We start from the raw sequence: 24,515 nt of genomic DNA, 5'->3' as shown, positions 1-24,515 counted from the left end.
GAATGATTGCACTTCCCAAAACAGGACTTCAAAGTCAATGCCCGACCCTCTCAACGTGCATCATTGTGGAATAGTTCATTGCACGTAGGAAATCTCGATTATAAAAAAAAGGAAAAAAAAATTAGAGTAGAAGACCCCTAATTTTAAATAAACAAATTTAAACTTGAAATAAATCTTTCTAATTCGCTTTATCTTTTTTTTATTTGTATTCCTTGTTTATGTTGAAGCTTCACGATTTTTTTGTAGTTACTTTCTTCATGGCAAAGCGCCACTAGCGAGAAAATCGAAGCTCCTTCTCTAGTTCACGTCAAAAGTCCACAAAAGCAAAAAGAATCGAAACTCCTCTTCTCCATCTTTATGGTTCCTATTGAAATTTTACGAAAAAGGTGAGAGAATCAAAGTATTATACTATTCGGAATCACAATTTTACTAGATTTGTCGTTTGCTAGCTAGTCCACGCCCTTCACTTGTGAACTCTCTGATCTCATACCATTTGTTGGGAGCCCCTTAATTCAAATTTCCTTGAGAGTGGACCTCCAATTAGTTCCCCCCTTAATTTAGATATCCTTGGGAGTGGGCCTTCAATCACTCATCGGTTTTGATACCATTTGTTGGGAGTGCGCAGCAGAAGCATCGCCAACAAGGAGCCTAAGTCCAAGCATGTCAACATATCCAGTTGGACCCACCTTCACTAAAAAATTTAAGCTAATGAATTATGGGTCATCTATATATATATATATAAAGTTCATCTAAGATATATTAACTGCTCCATACTACATCAATTCTTCGATGTGAGACTTCTCTAATACAACTCATATGTGCATCCTAACAATCTCCCCCTCACTATGAACCAATTCTTCAATGTGTGACTTTTCTAACATAACTCGGATGCGCATCCAAATAATATCGTGTTCGTATAAAATAAGTGACATGATATGATGAAAATATCTAGCTTTATTGCTGTATTCACCAAACAACTAATATGATATAGCAAAGTCCCCGAATTTCGTATGCTATCATATCCAAGAATATCTTGGCTAGAAATTCAGATGACCAAACGCAGTCAAAAGATCCGTTTCTGTGTGTTTTTTTCTTTTTTTTTGGCCCCCATAGAGTATAGAATTTGCCAAAGATCTAGGGTTGGAGATGGAATTGAGCTCTCTTGAGATGGTCCTTCACGAAAAGACATGGAGATAGGGTAACTTTATATTTTCCCATGCTTGACGATGAAAGGCTTGGATACATCAATAAGAAATAAGTAAGAGGAATCCAGAAAAAAATAAATCTTAATCCCCCTCTATAACGGGCAAAATTAGACTCAAATGTTTTTTTAAATTGTCATGGTCACAGAAATGATCGATCACTAGAGAATGCACAAGAGTGCGTGCATGTGAGCGGGTGAAGTGGCCGAGTCATGAGTCATCTTCAACCATGACTAATCTGTCTCTATTCTCTTGTTCATTTCATGCATTTAGTGCCCATGACCGAATCATTCCGCTTCGTGAGTGTGGTGGTATTCGACCGCTTGCATTATTATCTTAAAAACGACATCTAAGGACGGCATTCGATGATAGAGATTATGCTGTCCTTATAGTAAGATTCCTAAGAGCTTGACGCGGTGATTGATCGAGGGAAACTTGCATTTTGGCTGGCTAGGAGCTAGACATCTTGTCTTTATTAATGGCAACAACATTACTATGTGGAGAATCTTCGCGAAAACACAAGCCTTATCACTTTGCGAACCACCGAGGTGCCATTCTATGGTGTATCATATGAAGAGAGCTGATGATGGAGACGATGCCCGGTGTGAATTCGATATTCCACGCCATCAAATAATAATAAGGTCGCGTTCCGATCGTTCATTTGGATATGGCCAGCATCCGACCTTGTTCATGGGATGAATTTGGGTGTTTAATGGACCTGAGATTTATCGCCATTAAACAGGCTTCTCCACCATAGAAAAACAATGATCGATAGATTAAGCGACGGAAAAGGAAATGTACGGGCTAAAATAACGTGAGTTTTGGTGGAAGATGATCTAAAATCGCGGTTTCGTGCACGGAGTTTAACAAGAGGAAAAACTTATTTGGGGGAAAGGACCAAAAAAGACCTAAATCTGTTGTATTTATATCAATTTAATCCTAAATTTTAAACTATATCAATTAAGTCATAAATATTTTGACGATTTGACAATTTTGATCGGAAAAATCATTGACATGGATGTCGGGCTGGCACGACCAATACTAACGCAGACAAATTTTATAATTTGAAATATTTTTCCGAGTCCCTTTTCATTTATAAGTTTTTTCCTTTCTTTCTTTCTTTTCTTACAACTCCAAGGGCCGCAACATCGTTGCCTGTAACCTCGCCAAGATTTAGATAAGGAGCTTGTGTCCCTCACCTCTAGCCGGCGAGAGCATCGTGGCCCTTGCCCAAACCAAGCGAGGGCGTCGTAGCCCTCACCGGCTAACAGGTGAGGATCGTGGCCTTCTCCTAAATCCGGGCAATGTCCTAACGCCCACGCCGACCCACAGTTGGTAAAAAAAAAAATGAAACAAAAGAAAAAAGAAAAGAACAAAAAAGTCAATAAAAAAAAATTAAAATGGCCCACATCAATGCCGGTCGTGCCATGTAGGACAGATGGTCCATGACAATGATTTTCAACTAAAATTGGCCCGATGGACTACATTGGCAAGTTATCAAAAGGTTTAGGACCCAACTAGTATAATTAAAAGGTTTAAGGATGAATTGGCACATATGTAATAGGTTTATGTCCTTTTTTTTTTTGTACTTTTCCCAACCTATTTGATTTTATGTTATGGGGCATAACCTTCCTCTAAAGGGAAACAAGTAACGTCTCAAAAAGTCTCGCAAGACGGGTCGGATAATTTCGAGAGATGCAAAATTAGGAAATTCGAGGGCTTACATGAGTCGGTGAAGTTGCTCGCTGATGATTCCTACTCGCGATCCTTTAGGCATTTGCTATCGAATCCCAACGAAGTAATTCCTCCAAAATTATAAACAGCAAGACGCATATCATCATCAACTTTGTCCGTGATTCAAATTGGGCCTAAGATGCTAAAATCAACGTACGTTAGAGACTATGAGCCCATTAGAAACCTAGCCCGTTCCGGTTTGATAACGGGTGGCACAATCGCACGAGAGTGAACAGAAATGTGAAATTTCTGTCTAAGGACACGATTGATGGGTTATTTTACAATATTTGTATGAATAGATGATCATTTGGGAGGGTTCTTTTGTAAACTTTGATATAGATGTTTACATAAGATGTTATTTTTGGAAAGAAATCCAGGACATGATCGAGACTCCCCAACAAAATTTGCAATTGGGTTTTGTCTCTAATTTCATCTGGGAACTTTTCCGCGAATATTATAAATCTTTCTATTGTGATGATCGTTTAATGTAAGGACTAAGAAATCTGATTTTTGTTTGGAAGAAGGTTATTTTGGTAGGGAAACCGCAAATCCAGTCTTTCTAACTATTGCTGTAAAAACAGACGTGTGTGTGCGTGTTTTTTTTTTTTTTTTTTTATTGGATGTCTCCAAAGAGACAAAATAGATGCGTGTTTATTTGAAGAATAAATCAGGACATTATCGATATAGACCAGTATGAATACAGAATATGGATTGAACATATCATTCATAAACCTTAAAAATCCAAAAGGAGTATTTTTTTAGTCCAAATGACAAGGCATGACATTCCATATGTATTGGCCAAAAGGAACCATAAAAAGGGTCTTTCCCAGAATCCTCATTTCATTACAAAATTTAGGAAAATTTTGGAATTGTGAAACCTATCGAGCAGATCTTTCCAGGGAGATTTGACTTTTGCTAACAACTTTTTTTGCCTAGGAAAGATCTTGTATTTCCTTTTGGCAAAGTTGTAGAACTTGTTAACCGATTTGGGAAGGTCTAGCTATGGTGGGACACTGGGAATTTTTATTTTCTGATAAGTCGGGTTCATAATGGAGGTCAACAGGACACTACTTCCTCTCCCAGAAACATAGCATTTGGTGGGAATTCAATGCATTATTATTCTTGCAAAGAGAGCGTTCCATGCCGCACAAACATAGAAAGGTATTTACAAGGACTTCGTTCATATAACAGTAACCATATGAAGTTGCGACTGTCCTGAAGATTATTTTGTGCACTGAGCTAAACCCTTCTATACTAACATCACAGCACTCCACCTCGGGGCGCAGCAATTCTTCACGCGAAATACATATCCCGCATCACCTGGTACATGAACCCATTGATCCTCCGGAAACAATCTAGGCCACAATAGGGTATGATGCACAAGTAGCGACGCCTGCAATTTAAGACAGTTAAGGGGAGGACAAGAGTAACTTAGCAGGAAATTAATCACAGAATGAATGGACATGAACTGAACGAATTGTGAGAGTTTCGACATAATAGTTGATCCGGGGCTGTGTATTCCGGTTCTTCCACTAAAATCAAAGAATCTTATGGAGGGAACTTACCACACATGTTCTTCCCCATCTCCATCTTGAAGTATCCGTGGTCGCCCCAGTCTGCTCCCCAGGAATTCTTGATGAGCCAATACGGAACGCCATTTTCAACTCCATAACCAACAGCAAGAACAGCATGGTTCACATCCTGATATAGAGCATTCGGTTTACATTAGACAAGAGCATGAATATCCTTGTGTGCGATACTTAATTAACAGTATGGAATCAGATTACATGATGCATCTCGACAAGATAGTTACTCAATGTAAAGGTCATGGTTGAGATTTATCGACATATAGAGAGCTTTTTGATTCCTGCGCACTGGCAGCCTTCAAACATGATCGAAATGCAGATAGTGCTCCTTTCATCATATTAGCAAATGCTCACCATGGAAGTGTCGCCACATGTATCACTGGTGTAGACACCCGACTTGTACAACCTGAAGTCCTTCACGACCTGGAATGCCACGCTCACTGGCCGGACCACGGCGACTGCATGCTTTAGTTCATCCTCAGCACCCTGGATCCACCATGTGCGCAAATATAAACACAGGCAATTTATATCTATCTTTATACAATTTTCAGACCCTTTATTTTTTACTTCCTTTTCTTTGGATAACTATCCAGATAGCCAACGAAACTTACCAAGGTGATATTAACAGAGTCGAGGACTTGGACACCAACATTATCAGCCAAGAATTTGCAGGAGCCGTCCTCTGCGGTATAAGGATATGCTTCCTCGGTATCAAGGCCACCGTTGTACTTGATGTACTCAAAGGCTTGGGAGGGCAACCCACCACTACATCCAAAGTTGTTGAAAGCCCTAGCGCAGTCCACAAGCTGCTGCTCAGAAAGAGAGATTTGTTTCCCGGTTGCTTGGTGATAAGCAGCCTCAAGAGCGCCAGTGGTGCTGCAAAAGTTCAAATTAGAGGTCACAAGCAGTCTAGCATACTGACATTTTGATGAGCTATGAAGCTATAAATGTGTCATATGCTAAGGGGAGAGACATGAATCTTAAAAAAAAAAAAAAAAACCTGAAAGTCCAGCAAGATCCACAGTGGCCCTGATCTTTAATTGGGCTTACAATGCCCATTTCTCTCCAGTCTTTCTGCACATAAAAAAGATTGGAAGAAAATCAAGTTCTAATACTGACATAGGTCTCACCATTCAATGATCTAGCAATAAACTCTACCGTAATCAGCAATCTAGTCCTAGGTCTGATGGGAAGTGTTGAAACCTTGAGCTGGGGAATGATTGTTTCAGGAAGCACTTTCAATTGGTCAACAGGAGAACAAAAATTCAGTCACTATGGATGGAGCTAATTCTTTTTTGGCGCTATCACTGGATTGTTTATAAATCATTCGAAGGAAACGAAAATATGATGCTGAGGCAATGCTGCAAGTAGCAGCTGAATAATTACTCTACCGTAATTAAGCAGAGAAAATGCCAGCCTATACAGAAGACACCACACGGCAAAAAGTAGCTCAGCTACTAGTCTAAATTAAGTTGTTCTATTCCATCGAACAAAGGATGGTATAGGGAGAAAGCTTCTTTGAGTCAACGTTGCGAAAAATACCATTTCGGGAAGAACTTCGTCGGTGAGCTTGTGGTTGCCCTTGGTGGTGGCAGAGCAGTTTTGAGAAGCTCCCAATCTGTGCCTCCTGAACTCCTCCCAGCTCCAATCAGCAAACTCTGTCAACCAATCAAGCACAAATCAAACTCAACGACAACAGCAGCAACAGCTAAAAAAAAACCATCTCTTCGGCTTCAGGTTATGAAACAAATTGAACGACTATGATCAGATTGATCTTGAGTTCTAAAGCAAGAAATTGGAACGGAGGAATTTCCAAGAACTGTCACATACGATTGACACCGAGAGTGTAAGGCAAGCCCTTCTTGTTGGTGGATCGAATCAACTTGAGACTCTCCCTGAAAATCTCGAACCTCAGCTTGATCTCCTCCACTGTCTCGTACCGCTTCCCATACCTAAACCAAACACCAACACCACCAGCAACGACAAAAATCGAAAAAGGTCAAAGCTTTAACAGAGAGCAGGCGAATCTACAAACCCAAGCACACATCTAGACGAGCTATCATCAAGTGGGCGTCGATATCTAACCTGTTGGCGAAGCGCGCGAAGGAGAGGGCGTGGCGGGTGTGGCCGACGATCTGGAGGATGGATGACTCGAGGTCGTGGAGGAGGCCGCCGTCGGAGACAAGCCGGATAGGGTTGGAGTCCTCGAAGCTCGTTGCTGCAGCAGAGCAGGCGATCGCGAGGAGGAGGAAGGAACACAGAAACCTCGCACGAGCCATTTCCTCCAAGAATGGTGGGTCGGAGAATGGACGAGTGAACGAGAAAGCGGAGACAGGATGCGCAGGATGGAATCTTTTTAATTACGTAAGTGAGAGAAAGTCAAGAAGATACCAGCGAAGCAATGTCCAATCCACGCTGGCCACGTGGTTGACCCCAATTGGGTCGTATTTTACGTATCGAATTGAAGGAAAGTTGCAGGCGATTATTTCTTTGTATTTTGGATTTTTTGACTTTTTTTCTATGCACCTGACGTGTACGATGACGTAGACGCACTTTCCGTTTGATTGAGTTGTTTGACGGGTCACGAAATATATAAGATGAAGCTTAATATTACAAAAAATGAATGATTTTCATTGTAATAATTAGCTAATGAAATGTCTTCGATGTTAATTGCAATTTATGTTTAAATTTTTTACGTCGGTAATGAAAATTATTTCTCATTCATTCATTTTATAAATGACATGACGGATCATTTTTTTAGGAAAATATATTCCAAAACATTAATTTTTCGAAAAACAAACAGAGTCCGGGATCGTTGCATGTAAAAAGTCTTACAAAGTCAACGCACATTTAAGACACTTTATAATTTATATGATACCGCGAGATACACATCCTCACAATAATTTTTTATTGTGTAATTCATTATAGAATCATCTGCCCATCGCCCATGCTTGAAATGGTGCTCTTGACCAGACACAAGTTCTTAAAGGCCAGTGTGCAATCGCTCGAGTTACGTGTTATCTATTCTAACTCAACTCGTTAGCTATTTGATCTTGAACTCAATTTTTTTCCAATTTGAAGGCGCTGATTTTTGGGGAGACTGGTTTTTTGTTTTTTTTCAATTATGAATTTTCTCAAGAAGTACTTTTGGGGCAATGAGGAAATAGTTCAATTTTTGAGGTTTTTTTTTTTAATCGTGAGTTTTGTTAAAAAGTATTTTGGGGCACTTGTCAAATAACTAAATGAGGAAATAGTGCGATTTTCGAGGTTTTTTTTAATAATGAATTTCGTTTAAAAGTGTTCTCGAGGCACTTGTCAAACAACTAAATGAAGAAATAGTGCAATTTTAGTTAGCATATTGTACTCATGATGCACATAATCAATACTTCAAAAATCGCATACTTCCTCATTAAGCATGTTTAATAAATGCCTTGATGTATTCGTAGGAACGACCCTTTATTTTTATTTTTTTTTGTGTGGCTTGCTTGGAGTTGAAGTCGAGCTTGGAAATGCGTGATTTGAATGGGTTGGCAAATCGAATGTAATTAATCATATTCTTGTAAATCTTAGTTATGCTCATACATACACAAGAGTAAGAAACACATAACTGATATTTATTTCGATTTCTATAGATACGACAAGAGACTAATGTAAAGTCCAAATGCGAATCAGCTCGGAAATTACGTTTCGTTATGTGATAAAGTTAAGCTACTTATGAAAAGGAAAAGAAAAACCGCTACATTGAATCAAATTTCACGTATTGAGCGACTATTATATTACGTGAGAAATCAAGCTCGAGCACATTAACTTCACCAAATCTATTCGATTAGATAGTATCGAACTTAGTTACACCAAGACAAAAGGGCAACTCACGTCGTGTGGTCCAGAAACTTCACTTAAGGGAGATTCTCTCTCTCTCTCTCTCTTTCTGGCCCAGAGAATCTGGAATTGGAGATTTTTTGGGCCAAACATCTAGAGTTGGAGATGGAATTGAGTTCCTGCTTGAAAAGTCATCGAGATGGAAAACTTTGATTTTTTCCCCATTTTGACGATGAAAGGCTTGGCATCCATTCATTAGGGAGATGCGAAACGAGGAGAGGAAATCCAGAAAATCATCAAGCATTTAGCGCAATCTCACCTCGGTTTACGGGTCTTACCGTCTATACCGAGAAATGTGTTCGCCTATATCAGAAAAGGACACCACAAATCTCATATATTTTGTATGATGCTTATTTTAATGTCATAACTTTTTAATTGATCAAATTCAATCTTATAAAAGTGTCAATACCACCAAAATTCCAAATTGATGCACTCGTATCACATTTATCTTAAACTAATTTTTGCGTTAAAAAAGCTCCCAAATTACTACAATCGTGCCACATTTATCAAAAACTAATTTTAATGTCACAAAAAATTTCAAATTGATATATCGATGTCACATTTACTCCAAAAATCTCAAATTTACCATAATTTGGGTGTAAATGTATCGTAGATATATCGGTTAGGGCAACCGTGGCAAAAGTTTACCGGTTTGTGATTTTTATGTCACAATTTTATTTTATTTTTGTAAATGGGGCATGAATATACCGGTTTGGGAGTTGTTGTAACACAAAAACTACATGGCATGTGTATACCAGTTCGAAATTTTTTGTGGTATTAGCACTTTTTTTTTTTTTTGGTATTAGCTCTTTTTATTCTTTGATTTCATAATAATAAAAAAAATGTCTACCACAAGTGCCCTAAATTGCAATGCCATGTCGAATTCTTCGAGGCTTAAGTGACCGATTGAAAGGTTACAATACCGAAATGGACATTTTTATAGGACACGACACTTAGGTAACCGATTGTAAAGCTATGACCCGAAAGTAAGTGTCACACGAAAGTTACGACACTCGTGGGTATCACCGCTTTTCTCAACCGATTCACAACAAAAAGTTTCTCTTTCCGAACAAAACAATTATAAGTACACTCCATCAATAAAAATGGACCTTTGAGTAAAAATAAATAAATAAGACTGGACCTAAATTGAAGTGTTTCACATGGATAATCTCGTTTAAAAGTACATCCAACTTCTTCCCGCTTATGTTATCTATTTTTTTAACCCAAAAAAAAAAAAAAAACTTCTTGTTTGTATCCCAAGAAGTCGAAGGTGTCACGTGGCAGTGCACATGACCAGATTATTGTGCTTCGTACGTTTCGGGGTTACTCACTCGAATTATTATTTAGAAAACAACAAGAAGTGTAAGATCAACGATAGAGATGCTGTGGGGCCCGCCAGACGAATCGAAAGGGATAGATATTTTCAAGCCCAAGAATTTGACCATACTCGTGGTGATACCATTCCTACAAGAAGAATCTTCAAATAAAACACATAGACCTTATCACTTTGGGAACCACCCAAGCGCGAATTGATGAGGGGCTTCCACGTCATCGAGTACGGATGGTGTAAGGTCTTGAGGAAAAATACGAAGGTGAAATCTTCGAATCAAGTAAGGTCTTGCTAAGTCTCACAAGATGTAATCTTTGAATTAATTTAGGAAAAATACGAAGGTGAAAACTTCGACGGCTTACATGACTAGGTAAAGCGATCGATGATGATTGCTACTCACGAACCTTTGCTACAAAATCAGGATCAAGTAACTCCTCCCAAATTGTAAAGAGAAAGACGAATGTCATCATCGACTTTGTCTGTGATTTAAATTGGGCCTAAGATGATAAGATCAACGTAAGTTAGAGACTATGAGCCCATTAGAAACCTAGCCCGTTCCGGTTTGATCACGGGCCGTACAATCACAAAACATTCTATAAAAACAAAATGTGGGACCGTGTAGGGAAGAAAGGCAAAGGAAAAGAAAATGATGTTTATGTTGCTCGATCTACACTAGATTTGGAAAAGCCAATTTCGTCGAGCTTTTGGTTTTTAATGAAACAGACATGATTTGAGCTTTTCGCTAGTTTGCAAGTCCACGTGCTGGATGTAGATTGAATGTCCCCATTTAAGTATCCATCTTCTATCCGCATCACGAGATCGTGTTGTTTGCCCATCTCATTTGAGTGACGCTCGTATAGTAATCTTTGCTCGGTAGTGATTGGCGTATTTGCTTATTGTAGCTACATTAGCCGATATCACTTGTTGTAACCACATCGATTGTATTGGCCATGTTTGTTTAGTTGTTGCGACAATAAAGCCGACTGCAAAGGACGCATATTGTTCAACTCCAACAGCAAAGTCCACCGCAAACACATGCTACTGGTATCCAATTCTCGACTTTCCACTTTTCATTTCGAGAAGCGACACCACCACTAGAATTGTCACCATCAAATAATCAACATATTAAAATCTCGTCGTCAATGGAAGCACAGAGCCAACACACTCAGCCCACGCGTAGGCGCTCCACGGATCCACCATGCCCAATATTGAGTAATGCTGGTTTCGACTATTTTCACTTTCCGATTTGATGAGATTAAAGATTTTGGGTCACTTGCTCGATTATTTTTCAAACTCGAGTTGATTTGTTTTAACTCACCTTGAATTTAAGGAGATATTAGAGATATTTAGATATCTACTAGAGATATTTAGGATATTTTCTTTGATTTTTCATATTTATTTTGATTATTCATATATGATTTGATTTTCTTATATAGTAATATCATCCTATAAATATGCTGATGTAATCTTCATTGTGATATACCGAGATATACACATGTTTCTCAATTCTCTCTTTCGCATGTTATTCCCAACTTTTTCGATGTCGGGTTTTCTTTCTTCTTCTTCCTTTTTTTTGGCATTCGCGAGGTCGAGGTTGACCATTGACTCAGTTCGAATGTTAGGGTTTGCTACTACTAATGTTCTTCGCCTTTGTCCATCCCACGTTCCATAGGTCATCCGTGAAGTCATTTCCTTATGCAATTTTCTAGTTTCTACCAAAACCGCCATTAATCTAATCCCTTAGGAAGAAAAAAGCCAAAGTGCCGTGACAGCAATCCTTAAAGAAAACGAAAAAACGTGGTCAATGTTAGACATGCTTAGCATCCTTTTGAATGAGAAACTTGACTATTAGGTGGTTTGGTGAAATTCCATTAAGTGTAGGTAAAGGTGGTTGTGTGGAACCTTCATGGTATTTGGTCACCCTCTTTTGACCATTAGAATTTAGTACTAGATGATCACGATTAATTTCCAAAACAATCAGCAACCGCTTTTAGAGAAATTGAGCTTATAGGGGCTATAGTGTGAAAGAATTCCATCGGATTTATAAATGTCAATTTCCCAAATTAAATAAGGGTTAAATGTAGGCCTTCTCAAGATCCGACTTCTTATTGTTCTCACAATCTCTCTCTAAATCCCGTTTGTATGTGTTCGTGACGGTTGCTGGCCATGCCACCGCCGCCGCACCTCTTGAACCAGGCAAGGGCCCCCGATCACCCTCTTCGATGGCTGGGTTGCCGCGCCATTGCTATCTGTGTCTCGTCTTGAATTTTGTCTTTTATTTTTCAAATCCCTTCTCCACAAGCTTTTCCATTCATTTTTAAGCTGTAAAAGTTTTTCTTAAGTCAAAGCTTATTTTTTAAGGGAAAAATTCACTTGAGGAAAAACAGTGTTATCATTAGAAATCTAACAAAATTTTAGTCCTCCGTAACATATTGTAATCTCTGAATTTGATGACTTTCGTTTATTCGAGAACGTACTTCAAATTCTGTTATCCGTCTCTTGAGTTTTAACTTGGAAGCTTGGCTTTATAATGTGTGCAAGATTTGCTTTTGTTTTCGATTACTTATGAAGGATTGAATTTTCGAAAGAAAATAAATGTTACATAAAATGATAAGAGTTGTTTTAATAATTCAACGAGAGAGATAAAGATGGCTGGGATTAAGAGGGCACGACCACCACGCAAGAGAATGATGCTACATATGATGAATCATCGATTGATAATGTTTTGATTCTTCAGACAGAATTGTAATCCCCCAAATGAAAATTAGGAAAATCTTTAGCAAATTGAGCTGCCCACCATAATTTAAGTTGCAAATTGCAGCCTGCCCTGAAAGGGGCAGACAAAGTCTCATCTAGGGCCTCCTGCCTTAGCTGGCCTTGTCCCACAACACATCTTTGGTCATGGCTCTATAATTCCATAGCCCCATTTATTTAATCATGTGTGCTCATGAACAACTATTGTGGAACTTTTGCATTCAAATTAAGAAAAGTTTTAATTTGTGATTGGACCAGACTGGAGCACATAAGTATCCTATTCTATTACTGGATGGAGGAGCTTCTAGAATGTCTCTAAAAGGGTGACTTTGTCATTTTCTTATTCTTATTATTATTATTTTTGAACATTTTGTAGGTATTGTGAAGGAAAAAGCCAAAAGATTTATTTGGTGAAAGGAACATTCGGAAGCACAAGATCCCTGTCATGACCAAATCATGTGATTTTATTTATATGATCTTAACTTGGAGTACTTGATAATCTTTATAAAGGGATACACGCACCGTATAATCAAAATCCGAGACAACATAACTCGGATGAATAATTAACATAAGATGGGTATGGAAGAATTATTGCACGAACAGAAAAGAACAGATGCATAAATCGGGATACACAGTGATTTCTATTAAGGGTCATCGGTTCTTCATCCCGATTATTGGTTTCAAGTTTGAAGCACCGGAGAACGGACCGGTGCTCCAGAAATCGAACCCAACCAGCTAGTTCGGTCCGATTCGAGCGGTTCCCGATTTGATCGGTCTGCCTTGCTCATCCCTAATTTCTATCCCTTGATAGATTGAAATTTATTGTAATTTTCAAGTTTCAAGTATTGCCAAAAACAGGTTAAGAAAACTGAAAGCTCTGCATCACTTCTCCAAGAGAGAAAGATAAATCTTGAGTCCCAATTTTGTATCATATTCATTTGATAAAATTACAATACAGCCCTATGACTTTTTTGAAAGCTGACGCCATGGAAAACGGACCGCTGCTACCTACTGCCACCTTGACCAAATCACTCCCCATCAAAAGAAATTTAAATCTTTTCAAGTCCTGTTTTTTACTCCCCCAACTATTGATCAATCCTCATATGAGTGCACAGCACTCCTTCTTCGAGGTCAGCACCCAAAAAAACAAAAAATAATAACGAAAAAAGACAAATCCAAGTGTCTGCAGCTGATGATCTTGCTCAGCGTCATTGTTTTCTTGTTTTATCTTATTGGTTACCTGAAGAATGAACAGGAATGAACCAGCTTACCCGGGAAACAGAGAGGATGATCCCTCAACCACTACCAAGTGGTCTGTTCTTTAATCATCTGAGGTCAACTTTCGACTTTTTGCAACTGTCATCACCATCGGATCTGCGGAGAGCCAAGACCAAGCACCCAACTTTTGGTTAGCTTGTAGAGACTAAGATATGGCGAAAGTCTTGGTCGTGTTCAACTTGTTCAGAACCAGAACACAACCATTGTCTATCCATGGTGCGGATAAGCTTCTAGAACCAGGAACAGGAGGGAGCGAGAAGAGGCAATGCAAGGCAACCTAACTCAGACAGGGATAATACAGACAATACAGGAAAAAGAAAGTGTTTTGACAAATGGGTTCTGAGTATAACTCATGTTTAAACAGAATAAGCAAATAGGGCATACGTGTGAATTAGATGCAATGTACTTTACCCTTTTCACCTTGCTGTTTTGAGTGTGAAATGGCTGAATAGATCATGGTTTCTTGGCCTTACCCTTGTTGGATCTGTTCATATAAGTGCACCAGTTGAAGAAGAAACCAGGAAATTGCCTTTTTCTTCAGTTTTGAGAGCTTCCTTTTGTTTACCGAATCCAGCAAAGCTGATTAATGACTGGTCAAAGGAGAAAGTAAACTGCTTTATTGCATTGAGGAAGCAGGTTTACCAATCCACTTAGCAGCATTGAATTCTTCTCCTGTGCCTTCTCCAATCACCAAGAGCTTTCATCAATATGAACCCAAAATCACATTGAGTCTAAATCAATGTGAAAGCTGATTTTTTTTTTTTTGTCAATTAAGGTTATTACTAATTGGGCAAAAGTCAAGAGGGGCAACCATGTCCTTGTCCCTCGTGTAAGGAGACTCGTGACTCACCACTATACAATATATGAAATGGTCAAAGGAGTGCTGTTTCCAAACACTACTGTCATGGTATTGTAGTGGGGGAATTGCCTGCTGTTCTAGGGAGATACAAGGAATCCAATAATATGAAAAGGGAACAGGATAAAATATTAGAAAAATAAGAAGATAGAAACAGAAAATTCAAATGGGTTGTGTGAGGAAGTTACGGGCCTGTCTGAATTTGAGGGCAGTTGAGGGTTTGAATACATGGTCCTCGAATCATCTTCCCTTTTAAGGCCATTACTAGCCATTGTTCCATCTGCAACTTTCTTGCTTGATCACAGCTGAAGCTTTTCCTTAATTTCCGAGTCGACTGCGAGAGAAATGGTCCTGCGGTTTTAGAATCCTGGAAGCGAAGCGATTTCATCTGCATTGTCGATGGCGGTCAAGAAAGATATGTGGAGCTACGTTGTGCCGAGCTGTTGCGGGAAAGGAACTGAGCCCAGCAAGCCCAAGAAAGTGGTGTCCAAGCAGAGTTCCTTCCAAAGGCTATCTGTGTCGGATTTGAGCAACCCGAGCTTGACGTTATCGGAAGACCTTTCCATATCTCTTGCAGGGTCGAACCTCCATGTGTTCACCCTCCAGGAGCTCAAGCTGATCACCCAGAGCTTCTCGTCGAGCAACTTTCTCGGCGAAGGCGGGTTCGGGCCAGTTCACAAGGGCTTCATCGACGACAAGCTTAGGCCTGGCTTGAAGGCCCAGCCGGTGGCGGTCAAGCTCCTGGATTTGGACGGCTTGCAGGGTCATAGAGAGTGGTTGGTAAGCTAAGCTTATCCTCTTGAATTCACAATCTCATGACTCAATGCAGTCACAATTTTTCCTTCTCATCATGTGTTTTGGATCAGAACTGATCTTTTGAAATTTCTCTTTGGCAGACAGAAGTGATATTTCTCGGACAATTGAGGCATCCTCATCTGGTGAAGCTGATCGGTTACTGCTGCGAGGACGAACACCGGCTCCTAGTATACGAATACATGCCTCGTGGCAGTTTAGAGAATCAACTATTCAGAAGTATGCACTCTGCTCTAGCTTTGAATCATCTGTGCTAATAAGCTTCCAATGACCGTACTGCCGATTAGTTAGCTTCTCCAACAAGCAAGGTCCGATGACAACTCGGTCAACTTTTTTTTTGCTTGCAGGATATTCAGTTTCACTTCCGTGGTCGGCGAGAATGAAAATCGCTCTAGGAGCAGCAAAGGGCCTGGCCTTCCTGCACGAAGCAGAGAAACCGGTCATATACCGAGACTTCAAAGCCTCAAACATCTTACTAGACTCGGTAAGCTTTTCTTTTGTGTAGTAGCATAATCAGTGACTTTACTTGTCCTGAAAGCAAAAGCTTCGATGATTAGGATCTGCAATGTCTTGGGCTAATGTATGCTCGATCTTCGTTACAGGATTATACTGCAAAGCTCTCGGACTTTGGACTAGCGAAAGATGGCCCGGAAGGAGACGACACTCACGTTTCGACCCGGGTCATGGGCACCCAGGGCTATGCAGCTCCTGAATACATCATGACAGGTAATAACAAGTACATGATCTGAAAGCAAACTCTAATTAAGTCCTTTAAGATTAACACGTTGCTTGCATTCTCGAGTTTCCTAAAATTAACTCTTCTAAATTTGACTTCAGGTCATCTGACGGCGATGAGCGATGTGTATAGCTTCGGAGTAGTCCTGCTGGAGCTCCTGACGGGGAGGAAATCCGTGGACAAAGCCCGGCCTGCCCGGGAGCAGAAGCTGGCCGAGTGGGCCAAACCGATGCTGAGAGACCCCAGGAAGCTGGGCCGCATAATGGACCCAAGGCTCGAGGGGCAGTACTCGGAGGCCGGGGCGAGGAAGGCAGCCGAACTGGCGCACCAGTGCCTCAGCCACCGGCCAAAGGGGAGGCCCGCGATGCGGACTGTGGTCGAGACCCTCGAGCCGCTCCAGGACTTCGACGACCTCCCGGTCGGCACGTTCGTGTTCACATTCCCTACCGACGGCGATCTGAGCAAGAAGGGCGAGGCGAGAGAGAGCGACAAGCCCAAGGAAGCAAAGAGAGAGCGCGGCCACCATCAGCACCACAACCAAAGGCGTCACAGAAGATCATCTCCCAAGTCTGCGATTCACTCAGACACTGCTCTAGGACACAGAAGCCATAGACATGGATTGGGTTCGCCATTGCACCAGAAAGGATGAGAGGAAGATGATGATTGACCGATGTAAATAATCACAAGGTTGTATTTCAAACATGGTATTGGATTCCATAGAGTTGATTGTAGGGTTGAATTGTAAGGTTTTCTTTTTCTTCTTTGATGGGCTGCCTTATTTTCGGTTACAAAGGCTTATTTTTCCCCCCTTTCTGTTTTTATTTTTGATGAACAGGCTAGAATGTTGATTGGTTGATTCTTTAATACAAGTGTAATATACAGAGTCAAGTGAGCGAAAGGACTGATTCAAGAAGTTCCCAATTTTCATTTTAGCACTTATTTCACACTTGGTACATCATTCCATAGTTCATACCAATGTTGCTACTTGCGTATGGTAACACTCCAAAAAAAGTATTTCTGTTCCCAAAGTATTCCCTGAACACTTTGGAAACGGAAACGCGTATGGTAAAAAAGTATTCCTAAAGTGTTTCGGGAACACTTTTGAAAAACAGAAACATTTTTCGGGCAGAAATAATAAAAAAAAACTTATTTCTGTGTTCTTGGAACACTTTTTAAAAACACATTTGGAAGGTTTTTTAGAAATAATTGGGAATAATTTTGTTTTTGAACACACTCTCTTATCTTTTGTTCTTGCACGATGTTAACACTTGATTTTTGATCGTTTTATTTTATAAAATTAATTAAAAATACCAAAACAATTCATAAAATTACAAAATCAACCTTGGAAGCTTTGGCCTAGCCTTATGAATCAATTTTGAACAAAAAATATTTTTCGTCATTTTTTACATTTTTTGGATCCTCGTTTAAAAGCAATCATTATTTTAACTACTTGGGAACATTTACGAGTGAGTTATAATTATAATTTTTTCTATCTATAGAAAATATATTTGATGTTCTCGTTGTCCAATTGCAATTCGTCTTCTCTTTCAGTTTTTTTTTTTAATGGTTGATCTCGTCTATAGTGTAATTTGATAAATCGTGCATAAATTACTTATACATATATTGGTCTAATTTGATTTAGTAAATTAAACAAATGAGATTTAATTTGATTTAATAAGTTAAAAAGATAAAGACATCTTAATTATAATAGATATAGTCCCTTTAATTAAATGAAAAAATTAGAAACAATTTTTTCATAGTTACCAAACGCTTTTTTTTTTTCTGGGAACAAAAACTTTAAGTAGTTACCAAATGCGTTTCTATTCTTTTTTTGTTTCGGGAACATAATTTTTTTGCGGTTACCAAACGCATTTACATTCCAAAAAAATTGTTGCTAGGAACAAAAATAGAAAAAAAGTGTTTATGTTTCAAAAGTTGTTCCAGGAACAGAAACGTTACCTTATGCAGCTATATGCCAATATTATGATTGAGCTTAGCAAATGAGCATTGAAGTATTTAAGCGAAAAAAAAATTAAGGGTGAACATGATTCCAGGGTAGAATTTGAAACCTTGAACCAAACCTGCGGGAACTTGTTTGGTTCCGGGTTTCAAGTATGAATGGTGGGTTCTAGGTTCTAAAAATCAGAGAACCTTGTTCCGATAGGTAAGCTCTAAGTTTTAGGTAGATGGAACCTGAAGTTGGAACTTGTAATGACTTTTTGCATTTTTTTTTTTTTTTGTATATGCTTTCGCGTGACCCAACAGTATTCTATGACGTTCGATGATGAGTATGTAATATGGAATCATTAGTGCAGGCTTCCATTTTCGACAATATTTATGATCGAAATTCTGAGGTTGTTAATATTTTATATTTGTAAGTAAAACAATATTCATTCTTCTTCTTCTTTTTTGTCATTTTGTTACTTTTTAGGGAAGATGATGCAAATTATCCATAAACTTCGGCCTAGTGCGCCAGGCCCTTCTCGAATTTTGTCCAACGTGGTCCTCAGACTACTACTAAATGTTCAGTCTAATCCCCTTGAATTTATTCAATCTTAGCTAAATCGTATTGAGTTGATACTTGTGCTATTTTAATTTCCTAATTTACAGATTTAGCTAAATTGAATTAAGAAAATATGAGATACAAAAAAATTGAAAAAATTATTTATTTAAAAAATTAAGAGTAATAATTAGATTAATATAAGCACGAGAAATCCGTACATAAATTAACATCGTTCTTAAAAATTCCTATGGAAACACTTATTTTTAAAATAAAAGGAATGTAAATCAGTACGACTCTTGGAAAAGCCCAACTAAACGGTCTTTGCATTTTTCCAAAGTACTTTATGTTAAAATGCTTTGTATTTTTTCAAAATCCCTCGAAAAAGTTGGACAAAATACAGCCTAAATGACATTATATATTAAGCCAAAACTTCCTGCATTTTTACCATATGTCATGTTACAAAAGTCGAGTCCGATTCGCTTGCCTTTTGAATATGTCCTATAATTATTTTGGCAAAGCCAAATTGTGTCGCGTCAGTAATATCATTACCATTAATTTCCTTAATCACTGGTGTGCGTATATATATATATATATATTGGTCGAATTAATCCCTCGTTTATTAACGACTGAAAAAGGGCGGTAAAAAAAAAAATTAAGGAAGGGGAAGAAAACCGCATAAATCGGCGGACTTCATCGGCTTCTAAAAACATGCAGTAAAAAAGCAAAGGACCCTCTTCGTCGCTTCTCTCTGGAAAAAGCCTGCTTCCGCAAGTTTGCGATCAGCAATGGCGACTCTCGACTCCGACGTTCCTATGGTCCCCGCCGGAGAGGGATCGAGCAGCGGCGCTTCTTCTTCTTCGAAGAAGCCGAAGCGATTCGAGATCAAGAAGTGGAACGCCGTCGCTCTCTGGGCTTGGGGTAACTTCCTGTTAAAAAAAAAAAAAAAACCCTAATTCGTGATTTTTTGAACTGTGTCTGTGGTTGGATTGCGTTGTGATTGGCGTTTCTCTTGCAGATATCGTGGTGGACAACTGCGCGATTTGCCGGAACCACATCATGGATCTCTGTTAGTGGCTAACCTGCCTTTGGTTTTTTTCTTTTCTTTTCTTTTGACCTCGACCTGTGGATGTTGGTTTCTTTGATTTTGTGTGTGGTGATTTGGATTTGGAAGCCTAATTCCTGAGTCTTTTGAGCAGGCATTGAGTGCCAAGCGAACCAAGCCAGTGCCACCAGCGAGGAGTGCACGGTTGCTTGGGGTAAGCATCCATTGAAACTGCTATTTATTTAAGCACCAGTAACGTAGTAGTCGCGCATTTTTTTGTTCCTAGTTCCATGATTCCTATACATCCTTTACATGGAAGGCCCACTTGTGTCAATTGGATCGACTTGTAGGAGTTTTGTATGTGTCGTTGTGCTATATTGTTTTTCCAGCCATAGCCCTGTTGCCCGTGCTGATGGTGGATGAGGGTTCTAATTGGGCTTGATAATGTCAATTGATTGCTTTTCCTCTCTCTTCCTAGAAGTGAATTCTCTTGACTCATGATGCTGACGTTTATCAAATTTGAGTGAGCAATTTATAGGAGAGACACATTTTCATTCTGAAAAATCTTGACTTTAAAAGAGTTCCCGATTTTAGATTTTAATCAAGGAGTCAGAGTGGTCCTTTCTAGATGAACAGATGCATGAACAAGTCTGCATGCGCTATACTCAGTGTCAGTAAAATAGAGTACCCATAGGAGTAAAGTGGATTCTTATCGATTGTGCTCAAAGTAGCGTTGACAAATTAAGGATTATGTTTCGATGGTCAAAGCTGGTAAACTTTAGGGGACAATTCTTGGTATAATTTATTAAAGTGCATTGAGATTGCTCTTGCTATCATCTCCTTATGGCTCCGATCATTGTGAAGGGTCGGTCTATCAAATGTTCTCTTCCTCTCCTCTTGTGATCCCTAACCCACAGTATCACCCTTTCTCTCTTCTTTTCTATTGTCCGCATCTCTGTCTGTCTTTCTACCGTAGGAGGCCTCTTGATTGTGGAGTTTTTGTGGCTTCTTCATGAATTATTACTTTCGTTTCTATTGATTGAAGTAGCCTGTATGTTTCTTTGCATAATCTGATTGTACAAATCTCCCTTTCGCATTATACAAATCACTTTTTCACTTTATATGGAGGAGGCTCCTTGATATACTTTGTAATCTTCATGAAGAACAAAAGGGTAGCGATGAATCGGATGATTGCTGTAAACCTATGAGGTACCTTGTCTTCACATAGATTCATAGCATGTATAGAGAGGCCTTTTCTATCTGGGACCAAAATAACGAGACCAAAATAGCGAGAGTCCTCAAAGGTTTCTGTATTAGAAATCCGAGGTAGGGCGATTGTGGTGATCCCTGGTTTATGATCATGTGACTTTCCTTATTTAGTTCTCTGACATTTTTAATTCTCAGTGCATTCTGATTCCTGAATACTTGGATCATTAATTCGTAGACATTAGTGATGATAGTCAAACCCATTTTCCACTTATAAGTGAGGATGTCGCTGAGGGAGTTTACAGCACCTCTCCTACTTATTTGACTTGTTAGCTATGAAGCACGGACACGTGGAGTAGGATGCCACGTCGGTGTTGGATATGCAGGGTCACTTTTTTCAAAGAAAAAAGAAAACAGACCAGATCCGAGGCATTGGGGACGGCAAGGACGGTGATGGTGGAGTGTTGGGCTAGATCTGCGGCGATGCTAGTGGTGAGGAGCGATGAAGGCAGAGAGGAGGGCGTTGATGTTGAGGGAGGCCATGGGGTTGCAGGGAGGAGGGTTGGGAGAAAAACATGAAGGAGGACGTTGATCGGAGAAGCAAGCCAAAGAAAGCAACAGGCGGACTCACACACTCGACCGCTCACAGAGAGAGACTAACCTGATTGAGGATGAGGTTAGGCGACTCTGAAGCCTCTTGGCGAGAGAGAGAGAGAGAGAGAGAGAGAGAGTTAGGAGGAAGTCTAGTTGTGATATGGGTTTGGCGTTTGGGGAAGGGGGGTGATTGTAGTGGATTTAATGAAAAAGAAATCTTAGGAGGCGGGGAGGTTAATAAGATCCTTCCCATGCTTGACTTTTTTGTCACGCGTGGTTTGTCCTTTCCTTATGAAATTCTTTATTGCAATTTTGATTTTTTCTTTTTGTTTTTGCTGTGTCCCGCACCAAGCTTACCTTGTGAGTGGTTGCTTTTCTTTTCTTAACTTTTTTCTTTGCTGAAATGGCAAAGATGGTTTATAAAGCAAGAGAAGTCAATGTAACCCTAACGCTCGTGATGGACGGTGTAGATTCGATTCCTATCTTATTTGATTTTTCTCTTCTTTTTTATATTTAGGGTTAAGCTTAGGTCCTCATAATTATGACGAATTAATTAAATAATGATCCCTTCTACCCAAGTAATTTCTATGTGAAGTATATTATATATTATATATTATATATATAAATAATTAAAAAAAATTCATGTATGAATTTGAATCAAATTAATTTGATTGAAAAAATCATAAAAATGTTAATTTATCGTGTATATATAAAAATATACATTTAATATACAACGCGTCCCCAATGTGTCAAAATTTTCTATTTTTTAGATATGACATGTCATCTTGTCGTGTCGTGTCGTGTCGTGTCGTGTCGCATCACATCGCATGTCGTGCGTGTTGTGTGTCGGTGTCTGTGGTACTTAGCTTGTTAGCATGTTAATGTGTTGAGTCTATTTTTATATGTGCATTACAAGACTCAAGTATCCTTTTGCTTTTGATGTTTCTGTCCGTGTAGCTGAGAAACTCTGCGGGTGATTTGTGTTTTGAAGTAGATCCTGGAACTATATTTCCAGTTAAATTTTGGGATGTTCTATTCATCAGCCAAATAAAATTCACCACTTAGCTACTCTAGGTTGGGGGTTAGGTCCGGGTGACTATGCAAGGAACATGAGAAAAGAATCATCTGCTTTTGGAAGAAGCTGAAGTTGATTATTTGACCCTGTGATCGTGTCTAACCTAAGGCTCATCGTGGGAGCTCTGGCCACTGCTGCTTCCTTATAATGTCTTTGTTTAGTTCAGGAACTGCAAAATGTTTAAAGTACTTCCATTTCTTTCATTTGTCTTATTCTTCCATTTATACTTGATAGTGATAGTGATAGTGATAAATTGATAAGAAAATATCTAATTGCATTATCTTTTAAGGATACACAACTATGAAATTTTTTATTGCTCCTTTCCATGAACGACCAATTTAATGCAAGGGTAAAAGTCACTCAAGCTCATTGGTAGCTTAGTCCCTGTTTCATGAGAATATATTCAGCTGTTTTTGTTTAATGTCAGTGGCTAAGATTTGTTTCAATATTGCTAGTCCTTTTGATGGGTTTAATCATTTTCGCAGTTTCACACTTAGTTTTTGGTTTTTTGCTTCATCCTGTTTCTTTTGTATAATGGATGTGGTTGGTTAAGCTCTTGCTTTGTAAAGAAAGGAGGTCATATTTTTGAAAGACAAAAATTTGCAGTGTCTTCGTTGAATGGCATCTGAAGTTTAGCCAGAAATGGTGTTGATCTTTGACACACTCTTAGATTTTTTGGGTTTATGGCTCCTTTTCTTAGTTTATGTTCACATGTTATCTAGGATGTGCCATGATTAAGCATGGCTTTATTTTGTCACATTCTGTGTCTCCTACACCTTTTATGCTTGGCTTTATTCTCCCTTTGATTTTATAGGAGTGTGCAACCATGCATTTCACTTTCACTGCATCAGTCGTTGGCTGAAGACTCGTCAAGTATGTCCGCTAGGTCAGACTCTAAGCCCAAGCATCTCTTTTTCTCTGTCATTTATCTACTCCTTTTTGTGAAAATAGTGGTTGTTGTTTGTGCTTCATTTCCACAGATAACAGCGAGTGGGAATTTCAGAAGTATGGCCACTAAAATTTCTTTAAGTGCCTTCCGACTTGTCTTACGGATGCAGCAGTAGTGTGCAGTTGAAGTTCCGAAAAGCAGTTCTTGTTCTCATTTGCTCTTATTATATCTTTGAATGGAGTTAATTGAGTATTTGGTGCTGCAAACTGGTTGTACCTGCTGTAACATAATCTAGCGTGTTCATTTCGAAGTAATTTGTAAGATGCTAGATATGGATGAGCTACAGTAAAATTCAAGGATATTTTATCGTATTTATGCTTTCTTTCTATTTCTCTCAGATGCATCGCTTTCTTTTAGCTTGTGGCTTATTTTTGTACCGAGATTCAGTCCTAGCACTGTGATCCTTTGGTGATCAGCCCCGGAGATAAAGTACATATCAGTATTCATGGATTGCACTTACGGCCAGATTCCGAATTCACCCCATTCAGATACTTCGTCCATAAGGCTGCTGCGGTTTTTGGCCATTCAGCTGCTTGGTGTTTCTCATTAATATGATGTAGCAGAATTTTTAACTTCTTGTCGAACGGGGAGATGATCTTGCTAGGCAAATTACCACTGGAGCCAAGCGTTTCACTAGGGATGCTTGAATTCAAGTATTGCTGATAGTTGACTCGACTTCTCCTCGAAGGTTCGACCTCTATACCCTTATGTCTAGCTCTCTCTTCGAGTGATGCATTTGGGTGGCGCTTGATGGTGACCTAAACGTTTTTTCTGAGGCGAGTGCTTCGACTTGTCGATGCAATCACGGAGTAGATTTAAATTACGTCCCTGGCCCAACCGAGTCGCCTTTTTGGATTTGAAGCGAAGCGAAGTTGCCCGATTTGTACTCTTCGAACGGGTCGTTCTTAAATGAACTCTCGAGAAATTTCAGTTGATATTGAATGACCTCTTATGAAGTTTCAAGTGATGTTCGCTATG

General features: G+C 39.2%; 3 protein-coding genes across 3 annotated transcripts; 2 read left to right on the top strand and 1 right to left on the bottom strand.

Moving 5' to 3' along the window:
• Window positions 1-4,116: 4,116 nt before the first annotated feature.
• On the bottom strand, window positions 4,117-8,473 carry LOC115740954 (pro-cathepsin H-like). Its single transcript, XM_048277995.1, has 9 exons — window positions 8,430-8,473; window positions 6,608-6,808; window positions 6,353-6,474; window positions 6,065-6,180; window positions 5,523-5,596; window positions 5,134-5,398; window positions 4,877-5,008; window positions 4,502-4,637; window positions 4,117-4,329 (listed from the first exon to the last, which is right to left on the bottom strand). The coding sequence occupies exons 2-9, from the start codon at window positions 6,799-6,801 to the stop codon at window positions 4,292-4,294; spliced, it is 1,077 nt and encodes a 358-aa protein (XP_048133952.1). The 5' UTR covers window positions 6,802-6,808; window positions 8,430-8,473; the 3' UTR covers window positions 4,117-4,291.
• Window positions 8,474-14,694: 6,221 nt separating this feature from the next.
• LOC115740953 (serine/threonine-protein kinase RIPK-like) lies at window positions 14,695-17,082 on the top strand. The gene is made up of 5 exons (XM_030674617.2): window positions 14,695-15,399; window positions 15,516-15,651; window positions 15,780-15,916; window positions 16,035-16,158; window positions 16,270-17,082. The coding sequence occupies exons 1-5, from the start codon at window positions 15,019-15,021 to the stop codon at window positions 16,815-16,817; spliced, it is 1,326 nt and encodes a 441-aa protein (XP_030530477.1). The 5' UTR covers window positions 14,695-15,018; the 3' UTR covers window positions 16,818-17,082.
• Window positions 17,083-19,383: 2,301 nt separating this feature from the next.
• Window positions 19,384-23,865, top strand: LOC115740956 (RING-box protein 1a). The gene is made up of 5 exons (XM_030674623.2): window positions 19,384-19,589; window positions 19,687-19,737; window positions 19,868-19,927; window positions 23,403-23,474; window positions 23,569-23,865. The coding sequence occupies exons 1-5, from the start codon at window positions 19,457-19,459 to the stop codon at window positions 23,604-23,606; spliced, it is 354 nt and encodes a 117-aa protein (XP_030530483.1). The 5' UTR covers window positions 19,384-19,456; the 3' UTR covers window positions 23,607-23,865.
• Window positions 23,866-24,515: the final 650 nt, after the last annotated feature.

This window comes from Rhodamnia argentea, chromosome 4, assembly GCF_020921035.1.
Source record: "Rhodamnia argentea isolate NSW1041297 chromosome 4, ASM2092103v1, whole genome shotgun sequence".
In the NCBI taxonomy this organism is placed as follows: domain Eukaryota; kingdom Viridiplantae; phylum Streptophyta; class Magnoliopsida; order Myrtales; family Myrtaceae; genus Rhodamnia; species Rhodamnia argentea.
The sequence above is the reverse complement of the archived record's forward strand: the minus strand, read 5'-3'. Positions and strand labels throughout refer to the sequence as shown.

Coding starts and splice junctions, on each gene's coding strand:
- LOC115740953 (XM_030674617.2), top strand. CDS start 15,019: ATGGCGGTCAAGAAAGATATGTGGAGCTACGTTGTGCCGAGCTGTTGC. Junction 15,400..15,515: donor AGGGTCATAGAGAGTGGTTG/GTAAGCTAAGCT, acceptor TCTCTTTGGCAG/ACAGAAGTGATATTTCTCGG. Junction 15,917..16,034: donor CAAACATCTTACTAGACTCG/GTAAGCTTTTCT, acceptor TCTTCGTTACAG/GATTATACTGCAAAGCTCTC.
- LOC115740954 (XM_048277995.1), bottom strand. CDS start 6,801: ATGGCTCGTGCGAGGTTTCTGTGTTCCTTCCTCCTCCTCGCGATCGCC. Junction 6,475..6,607: donor TTCGCGCGCTTCGCCAACAG/GTTAGATATCGA, acceptor TGTTTGGTTTAG/GTATGGGAAGCGGTACGAGA. Junction 5,009..5,133: donor ACTCTGTTAATATCACCTTG/GTAAGTTTCGTT, acceptor TGGTGGATCCAG/GGTGCTGAGGATGAACTAAA.
- LOC115740956 (XM_030674623.2), top strand. CDS start 19,457: ATGGCGACTCTCGACTCCGACGTTCCTATGGTCCCCGCCGGAGAGGGA. Junction 19,590..19,686: donor CGTCGCTCTCTGGGCTTGGG/GTAACTTCCTGT, acceptor TTTCTCTTGCAG/ATATCGTGGTGGACAACTGC. Junction 19,928..23,402: donor GGAGTGCACGGTTGCTTGGG/GTAAGCATCCAT, acceptor TTGATTTTATAG/GAGTGTGCAACCATGCATTT.